The sequence below is a fragment of the Alligator sinensis genome, unplaced genomic scaffold, assembly GCF_000455745.1.
Source record: "Alligator sinensis unplaced genomic scaffold, ASM45574v1 scaffold85_1, whole genome shotgun sequence".
In the NCBI taxonomy this organism is placed as follows: Eukaryota; Metazoa; Chordata; order Crocodylia; family Alligatoridae; genus Alligator; species Alligator sinensis.
Window position 1 is genome coordinate 445,070 of NW_005841891.1, and position 10,039 is coordinate 455,108.

Here is a 10,039-nt window from a genome sequence, read left to right on the forward strand (position 1 = left end):
ACTGAAGTTTGTTGCAGACAGTTTTTATTTTTTTTAATTAATGTCAGGTTCTCTTGCTGGATTAATGTAAACTGCTTTGTTTGCAGGGTTTATTGTCATCCCAAAACCAGGCCAATTCTCCAAGTGGAACTGTAGTATAGCCATCACACTACTGCTAGCAAATCTTTGAACACAGGACAAGAAGTAATGACAGTGGAACCAGCAGCTGTTCTTCAGGCAGAAAGCATCACAAAATTATAAAATGGCAGAGTGTAAACTCGGAATTATGTGAATCACATAGTACTTTGCAAAGGAATAATGTAATGAGACCTTATTACAGCTAATATGTCTAGGCTGCTCACCCAAAGAAGAGTTTTCCTTTTAAAAAATGCTTCTTTTGGTGTTGCAGTAAAAAATAGTAACTTTTCAGTTCTCTTTATACTTTTCAAGTTTGGTGTAATTTAATATCTCTTTCTCACTCATATATACATATATATATATATATATATATATATGAGTGAGAGAGAATGTAAAATAAAGTGTTTCTTAAATCCAAATAAGTTCAATGGTTAAATTAGTACTTCACCATTGTTTATTTTGCACTGATTTTTTTTTTTTTAACCAGAGATGGTTAGAAGACAGCCTGGAATGCACTCATGGAAAATGAAAGTCATTACTTTCTGGCTTAAAAATGTAATTCAGGAAGATGGATGCTGCAATCATAGATTTTTTTTTTTTTTTAAACAAAATTGTTTTGCACTTAAATAGTCTAATGCTAATGGAGAATTACTTTAAAATGGTTGTTCAAACACCAGAAAAACTATGTTGTGGAGAAAAGATCCTTTGTATCTATTAAACATTTATTTTAATATTGTTGTTTCCAATTGCAATCAACTCTGTATTATATGTATAAATGTAATTCAGTGATTTGGGGAAATGGATCATTACACTAGTAATTTTCATCATCATTTAAGAAAGTGATATTTCTAATTCAGAAAATACATATTATTAAACTATCTTGAATATGCAACTTTGTTTATTTTTTGTTTTAAATTGGATCTCTCTTGATGTAATCAGTCCTTTGTTGAATTAAATGTTTGGTACAGAAATATATCCTAATCTTTGTAGAACATATTCCTTTTAAAACCTCTCATAGCTAAGACATTTTGTTTCACATTTAATGGCGTTTAATTGGATTAGGGAAATGAAAAAAAATATTGTTCCCCTGCACTTCTGAATAAACTTCCAGAGCAAACCCACTAGTTCTGAAAATAGAAACCTGATTTCTGCAGTGTAGTGATCTTTTACAATTACTTATTGGTACAGGTTGATATTGTTTGCGTCTAAATTAGAGGTTTTTAAACTTTAGAAACATTGAATTGCGCTGATTTAACTCTTCTTGTGCAGATAGTGTCAGTTGTCTACATACTTTGATTTCACAATCTAAATTTAGCTACCAAAATGTTGGTGTAGACTTCGGTTATGGGACAACTGCTGTGCTGAAACACTAGACACTTTTTTTTTCCCTCACTGTGAAATTAAAAATACTGCCGGGGAGGGCACAGGGGCATAAACAAGTCTCTTCTGGAGGTGGAGATGTCCAAGTAGCTGCATAATCTAGTGATGTTGATTGCAGCTGATCACAAACTGTCTCACTGGCAAAAAATCCATGCCTCACTTCTGCCCTAAAGTTCTGCTGCTGCCTTTAGTGGGAGGAGCCCTGTCTCTAATTTACACATGCCAGATGCAGTATTTTAATCTTAAATAACAAACCTATCTGAAAGTATCTGGTTGATTTTAATGGTAGAATTAAAACTAATGGCTGCTTTCCCCATCTAAATCTCCAAATGTAACAGATGAACGTGGAAACATTGAGATTCTTCATCCCAGTGTACTTCAAACTTTTGGTCTGTTTTTTATAAACTATAACAGGACTGAGGATTGGGTATCCTGCATCCTCTAAGTTAGCTGCCACAAGTGGCACTTAATAACACAGTCTGCTTACAGCCGAAGCACTGAATGGAACCAAATTGCTTCTTCCTGTAGTGGGAGTCAGTAAAAGGGGTGGTTCCTTTTTCAAGCAGTTGGGAAACTTCCATGACCTGCACCAAGGCATAAAATTCCTTGCTGCGCTGGACTTTCCAGTTCTGTTGTGCTGGCCCCCTGCACAGGCCTTAAAGGTAAGAAAGGACTTGTGTGTGGCACATTTTCCATAAAATACAACTTGTATTGGGAACTTGTTCTGGAGACATGCAGCACTGTCATGCTTCAAGCCCAAGTCAGTATCTTGTCTTCAGGCGAAAAGATTTAAAGCAATAAAACTTAGTATGGCATTCTAAGAATGCCATTACTCATATTATGACTGATTTATCCTAAGACTTGCATATCTTAACCTTTTTATTTAATACCATCAAAAGGGTCCTAATTAAAGTGCTTAGCAATTGAACCACTGGTCCAAGTTTTATGCAGTAAAATATTAATTACTTATATGTAGAGTAGCTACCTATTGAGGCAAATTCCCAATGAGCAAAAATGTTTAGGTTAAAGGAATTCAATGAAGATTCCAATGATTTTTTTCCTGAATTCAAAGTAAAAAAGTACATATCATTTCAATACAATAAGATGTAGGTAATTCATCACTTCAAGGGAATTGGTAATGATGTGCTATTCAGCAAAAACTAATTTCCAGTAGTTAGTCATTTTCTGCTTTTTATGAGACTCTACATGCTATGCTGAGAGATTAAAGGCATTTTTTTGACATTTTTGACAAAAAATATTTTTAAAATTGAGTGCAATTAGCATTTTGGCTCATATGAGAACTATGATTGTACAGAAATACTTTTAAAAAATTACTACAAAAATTGACTACTTGCTATATAAGAATTGCATGGTTGTGAGTAAAGTAATCCAAGAGGATAATTGTGCAAAATGGCAGTAGATCATATGTCTTTTAGAGAGAAGCTGAATACCCATTGCTGTGTGAGCAGCAGCTGGTTTGACTAATGCTATGAGAGACTTTAGGTTAGTGTTCTTATTAAGTAACTATCAGGAACAAATTCCAGTCTGATTTTAGTATGCATGTACATTTGAAAATTGACTAATCCATAGGAAAGTAGGACTAGAAAGGACTTCATGAGGTCACCTAGTTCAGCCACCTGTTCGATGGCAGGATCATCCTTGACAATCATCTAACCTGCTCTTGGAAACTTTAGGGATGGAGATTTGACATCATTCCTAGGAAGTTCTTCCTAATCTCCAACATAAATTTCATCTACTGAAGCCTGAGGTCATTGTTCCTAGTCCTGTCCCTTATGGTGACAGAGAGGATTATCTCTACCCTCTTTTTATAAATTGCCCTGCTGGACGGACTCCTGGAAAATCTGTCCATATACTTCTTGAAGTGTGGGCCCCAAAACTGGACACAGTACTCCAGATGAAGTCTCACCAATGCAGAATACAGCAGAAGAATCACATCTCTTGATTTGTAAGGCTGACCCACGGATGTTGTGCTTTTGCAATGAGAACACACTGTTGGCTTATTCACCTTGTGGTTCATTGTAACCTCCAGGTCCTTTTCTGTAGTATTGCAGCTGAACCAGTCATTCTCCAGTCTGTATTTGTGCATGGAGTTATTGCATCTCAAGTGTAGGACTTTGCATTTGTCCTTGTTCGATGCCATCTGATTTGATTGCGGATCATTTCTCCAGTCTATCCTAGCCCTGCCCTCCAGAGTGTATGCAACTCCATCCAACTTGGTGTCATTTGAAAATGTAAATGTGCACTCAATCTTCTTGTCCAAATTATTAGTAGTAAACAATGCTGGACCCAGGACAGACTCCTAGGGAAGACCACGTTACCTCCTCCCAACTAGACATTGAGCCGTTGATGACTACTCATTGAGCACGATGATCCAACCAGTTACGTATCCATGTTATAGTACTTTAGTCTATTTCCCTAGTTACATTTCTCATTTGTTACTGAGAGTGTCATTGGAGATGATGCCAAAAGTCTTGCTAAAGTCGAGGTATATTGCAGCCACAGCTTTTCCCCACGTCCACAAAGCCTGTCGGCTTGTTATAGAAGGAAATCAGGTTGGTAAATCTGTCTGCTTTTCCTGATCACCTTGTTGTCCTCTAGGTGCTTTACAATAAATCCCACAAGGACTTGCTCCATGATGTTTCCAGGTATTGAGGTCAGGCTGACTAGTCTATAATCCCCTGGATCCTCTTCCTTCCCTTTCTTAAAGATGGACATATTTGCCCTTTGCCAGTCATCTGGGACCTTACCTGACCTCCATGAGTCCTCAGAGAAGATAACCAATGGCTTTGAAGTTGCATAAGCCAGCAATTCCCACCCCAGCACACACTTAAGAACTGGTGAACACAGGATAACTTTGGATCTAAAAAAGTTGGAATTATATGTAGATGCTGCATGTTAAAGTGAAAGAATTCAAATTAATGGCATATGCAAATTTATGATATTAATACAAAAGTCTAGATGGGGGTATTAGGCAATGCATGGTAAATAAAACTTTAAAAAATTGGCTACACTAACAATGATTGTTGAATGAGCTTTAGTTAAAGTGCCCCCATCACCATTTTAAGTGCCAAAATTGAAGAGAACATGTATGATAAAGTAGGATCTAATTATAAGCTTATATATGCAAAGTATTCCACAATATAATTTTCAATTTCCTGCAGTTTTTGCTTGATTTTTTTTTTTTTGGTTTAAAAAAAAAAAATATGAAGGATATAACAAATTAGACTGCTCTCAAAACATGTCAGAATTTACCTATTACATGCGCTAGCCATCGAAGCAACTTTGTTTTCTGCATATTTTAGTGTTTCTAATAGTACTTGGATGTGAAGAATATTAATACCACCTATGCAGATACAGATAATTTTTGTAAAAATCCACATTTGCTTTTAGAGATGGAGGATTGCCTGGAAACAAGGACTTGACTTGCATTCTTTTAGCATCAGATAACTAGCTAAAACTTATTTTGGGAAAGTTTGAAATAAACTAGTGAATGCAACGGACATCTGACAAGTAGATGACTGCTCTGACCTCTGCCTTACAGTATGGATCCAACTAAAAAAGTGAGCTTGAAAGGCAAGAAAAGTGCAAGTAGAAAGATTTTAGGACATGGACTCATTTTGCTGTTAAATGCTGGTCAGCTTTGTTTCTAGTATCTGGTGTCTTATGAGCACTAACAAAATGTTGCACCAAACTAAATATTCTGGAGATGTGTTTTCACTACTGTGGAAAGCAACTCTCAGCAACAAAATGGCATCCTAAAACCTGATTATTGTGCTGCAGGGTTGATCTGATACTATACAAATATTCAGATAAACTTCATTTTCTTGCTCCCCTGCAAAACATGCCTATAGCCTTGCAGCGTTAATGGAGAGCACAAGACTCTGGCCATGTACAGACATTCAGTTTTTCCTGGGAGAGTTGCATCTCTTGCAGTAGAAACCACAAATGTACAGTTGTTCAGGATTTTTCTTGCGGAGCAAAAATGGTCACTCCAGAAGAAAAGTAGTCTGTGAACAACCAATGTTAAATTACTCCCAGGAGAGTTTGTCTTGGAAGAGCAAATGCCTACATGTTTCTTTATGAGAGAAACTATAGCATAGTTCTCCAGCATCCAAAATTGCTTTGTTCCCCCTCTCCCCACCCACTCCTGCCTGGGAAATGGCTTATCCTTCAGGCTGGACTCTAGTGCTCCAGCCTAGCAGAGAGCAGAATGTGGCTCCTTCATAATCCCCACCTTGTGCAGCAAGGAGATGCAGACTGACCTTGAACTATATGGGTGAGCCAGTCAGGACTGCCCTGTGCGTTGCTGCCACCTGTTTCCAGGCAGGCTCACAGAGCCTGCAGAGCATGTTGAGATGTGTGCATAGAGGCCCCCTGGCTGTGCAGCATAAACACTGCAAGTCCTCAGTGCTTTAGGGGCTCAGTATTTGAATGTCTGTTCAGGGCTCTTCAGGTAGGTAAGTTTTGTGTTTTTTTTTCTACCAGGAAAACAAACCTGGGAAAATTCTTCCAGATTATTTGAACGTGTGTATTCACCCTTGAATGCTTATACCCTCTGTTATTGTTGCTTGAATGCTTGGCAGGAAGGTGGCTCAGTTTCTGACATGGAATAACTTCCAATTTAAAAACAACCCACCTCCCCCCCAACCCCCTTCCCTCAAAAAACTCTATACTGCAGTACAATCTTGAGGACTTGCTAGTAGGCCTGTGTGAATAGGGAAGGATTGGATTCTTATTCGACCACTTTGGAGGACAGTGATTTGATTCAGATCACTGTCCCAAATCAATTTGCCCAAATCTGCTTTGGAAGATTCAGCGCTGATTTGACCATAGACTATAATGGGGGAATCACTTAAAGACCTATAAATTTGTCATTTTTTGGCAGATTTGGATGAAAACAGCAGGGATGGTAGCCCATTCCAGGGGCATGAAGCCTGCCAAGGTTCAAGGAGATAGGTGCAGGGGTTTCTGGAAACTGCACCTCAAGGTGCTGACAAACAAAACTCCTGACATGCGACTTTGGGGGGGGGTGCGCTAAGGCACAGCAGGATGAAACCAGCAGGGATAGTAGCTTGTAACAGGGGTCCTTCCTGGTGCTCGGGCAGAAACGGCTCACATAAGGGACAGAAAGGCTGCAGACAGAGGCTTATGTGCTGTTTCTGTCCCTTCCCCAGAGCACTGAGATTGGAAGGGGACTCGAGGAAAGATCACAGTCACTGGCCAGCTACAGATGTCAGTCTTTCCCCCCTGCTCCCCCTTCCTAGTTTCTGTTCCACTGAAAAGACTGCCTTCTGAATCTCCGAATCTTTTTCTGAATCTTTTCCGAATTGATTCGGTTTTGTTTGTTTTCCCAAATCAATTCGGATTCGGTGATTTCGCCTCTGAATCAGGCTGAATTTTCCCTGAATCAAATCGGTGACTGAAGCTTCACGTGCCCCTGTTTGCTAGAGGCCTTGTATTTCTCATGTCCTCTAGAAATGAACAACACAGTCCCCGTTCAAGAAAGGATGAGCTAATAGAACTTTTAGCCCAAAGTTCGAAGGTGTGAAACTGCAGGTTACCATTGCATCACAGCTGCGTATCTAGAGCTGTGGCCCTTAGTTCCATTTCCTAAATTCCACTCCAATTTTGTACCCTAAATATGTTCATGCAAGGTAGATACTCAGACAAGTGGTGCATTGACCTACTGCTATTTAAGCTCTTTAAACATTCTCTCCTGAACGTCAGTACAAGCCACTAAGTTAACTGTAGGATGGGAGGAGGGAGCAGATTAATTATAACAGAACAGTTATGCTCTTAATTGCAAAACCTTTACAGAGTTACCTCAGCTGTATTTTTACATTATAAAAAAAATGGATAACAAGTGAGCAGATAGTTTAAATAGGTCTTCCTCTTTAATCGCTCTAATTTCTCTAGGATGTGTTTTAGTCAAATGACTAAATTGGTGATGGGATAGGTTTGGAAGGAGGCTGTTAAAGAGATCAAGGGATTTATTTTTTTTCTGTTTCAGTGGAAGTTCACCTCGTCAATTATTCAAGCTCACTATACACACTGTCCTGCCATCCTAACTTATTTCAGTTACTTTCTTTACTAAATTTTCCAGTTTTATGTAGTTGAGTGAGGTACTGATGTTATTCCTAAAGACAGATGCTTACTATTAATGCAGTAGGTCTTTGGTAACTGAAGGCAAGTTTCCCCACAGAATCCCCAGTATGCTAAAGACCCCAGTTTGTAGGAACCACTTCAAAGGGTTAGAAAGTATTTATTTCTGTGTTTTTAACCTTTAAAACAGGGACACTCATCTAAGCACTAGAATGAGATGAACAAACATTTGACAAGCCACCAACCATCCATGATAGTGGCTTAGCTAATTAGAATGGGACCCAAATAATGACATTCCTCATTTGCATTAGCTACTTGAATGTATTGAGAGAACTGGCCTATAGGCACTTAGGCAGCTCCTTCAATAGTGATTTTATCTTTTGAAAACTTTTTTCAGACTAAACGCAGGCTCTCCCATTGTGCTTTTCACCAGTGCATCTTAAAGCATGTTACAGAAGACAAAAATATTGCCACTCCCACCTGACAGATGGAGAAACTGAGACACGGGTAAAGGGATGTTCTCAAGATTACCCAGCAGGCTAGTGGAAACAAGAAGACAACACAGATATCCTGAATCTCATCCAGTGCTCTCTCCACAAGCAAACATGGAATCCTACTAGATAAGAGCAAGCTTGCTTATTTTAAATATATCCCCACCAAACTCTACCAAGCTATAGAAGCTCAGAATAAAGCAAAAGGTCTCCACTGACAAATAGTGTCAGGTTCATCCTGAAATAATGCATAGGTTAAAAAGCTGTCTGAAAGGCCCATAGCATTTCCCAGCCATTACTGGAGCCAGATAAATTACAAGGCCTAATAATCTCAAATCTGCAAGCTAGTGCTAGACACAAATGCTACATTAGTGGGACAGAAGGAGTCCCTGCAAAAGGCTGAAGGGTGATCTCTTGATAGAGAAGCCATTGCCACTGCAGCCTAAGCTGCTGAAGTATCTGTTGTTCCATGATCTTAACCAAGGTTTCCACCATTTGTATCTGCCTGGGCTTGCTGAATAAGCAGAGCTGTCACTTCTCTACGTGCCCCGCCCCCAAGCTATCCGTGGGTGCAGTCCCTTGTTAACCACAATGAGTGTTGTAACGTGATTTAAGTTTTGCTGCTGTCCACAAAGTTGGGAGGAACAGCTAGAAACTGACTAGGATCTTCTTTGATTTCATTCTGCTGCAGTTTGGGAGAGGTCTGAGAGCAGAAGAACCGGGGCTGCTCTCTGCAGGCTTGGGAAGCCTGTATGTCCAATAACTTTTCCAAAAATGAACAGAGTATTTTAAAAACTAATAAGGCTAGAATCTCTTTTAATTGAAAACTTGTTCAGTAGAAAAGGTATCGTATCCAGGTTTATCGGATACCATTCCCAAATTGAGTAAATTTTGCAACCCCTTAATATAAATACACTTCATAAAGTTAAGCTTTTCTTGGTTCTGAAATTATAAATCCAATTTGTAACAGAGCTCTCAATAAACAGCTTTTCTGTTTTACTAGAAAATTATAAGTTTTAAAATCAAATGCACTGAACTTCACCATTAGTTTAAACAGCTTCTCTTAATAAAACCAAAATATCATTTTTAATTTTTGCATCTTAGACCACAAATAAGCTAATACCTTATGCAATGAATATCTGCTAAAATGTCTCCATTCATTCTGAAATGTTAAAATGGCAGAAATACACTACTGTTTTACAGATTTTCCTATCAACTTGTTGCAAAACATGGACTCAGTAAACTTTCTACTAATACCAAAGCAAAGTTTAAGAAAGAGAAGAGAAACCATGATCAAGACTCTGCTTTTGAATCAAATAACCGCACAGCAGTATTTGTATTCTTTGCATATAAAATTTTTAAAGGAATTAAAATGACTATATTTAATTTTACTAAAAGCAAGGGCCTCCCAACTGATGGCATAATCCACAAGATGTTAACAGGACTTTTGCCTTTACAACTATCAAATACAGAAGAACATTATTTTCCAACATTGACTTTGAAGCTAGTTTTTCTGTTTAAACGTAAAAAATGACGGACCAAGCTTCGTTCTTAAATAACACAATATGCAACTTTCTATTTCTGTTTATAGTATAAAAATACAAAAATACATTCTTAGTACTTAAGCTCCAACAAAAACACTTATTTTTAATTTTTTGTTTTGTTTTTGTGTGTTTAAAAATACAACAAAACCTTCAAGCTTTCAGATCTTAAAAAACCCAAACTTGTTTGAGTTCAAGTATAAAGTGCATCTGAGCTGCCCAAATATTGCTTGTATAAATATTGATATCTTTCAGGAACAAAGTACCACAGTGCTATTTCAGTAGCTCTTCAGAGAGAGTCCTGTAGTGTTTTCCTGCGGCATTTCAGAGAAACACAAGCTAAGGCAATATATTTATTGATGTACCTCTGGTAACACTGAAAGCACG

General features: G+C 38.1%; 1 protein-coding gene across 10 annotated transcripts in view; it reads left to right on the forward strand.

Annotated features, from left to right (window-relative positions):
• The window catches only part of WDR20 (WD repeat domain 20), an 87,936-nt gene that overhangs the window by 73,546 nt on the left and 4,351 nt on the right, over positions 1–10,039 (forward strand). For 5 of the 10 annotated variants that reach the window (XR_323150.3, XR_003092680.1, XR_003092681.1 and 2 more), the window contains one exon: positions 87–1,098. The exons of 1 other annotated variant lie outside the window; for it this stretch is intronic. Coding sequence is in view for 6 of the 9 variants with exons in the window: in XM_006018021.3 (XP_006018083.2) it covers positions 87–140 (54 nt within the window). In the remaining 3 variants the exon portion in view is untranslated. Of the gene's footprint in view, positions 1–86; positions 1,099–8,053; positions 8,174–9,907; positions 10,030–10,039 lie in introns of those variants that run through there. 4 more of the 10 variants (XM_025197156.1, XM_025197157.1, XM_025197159.1 and 1 more) reach the window with 4 other exon arrangements.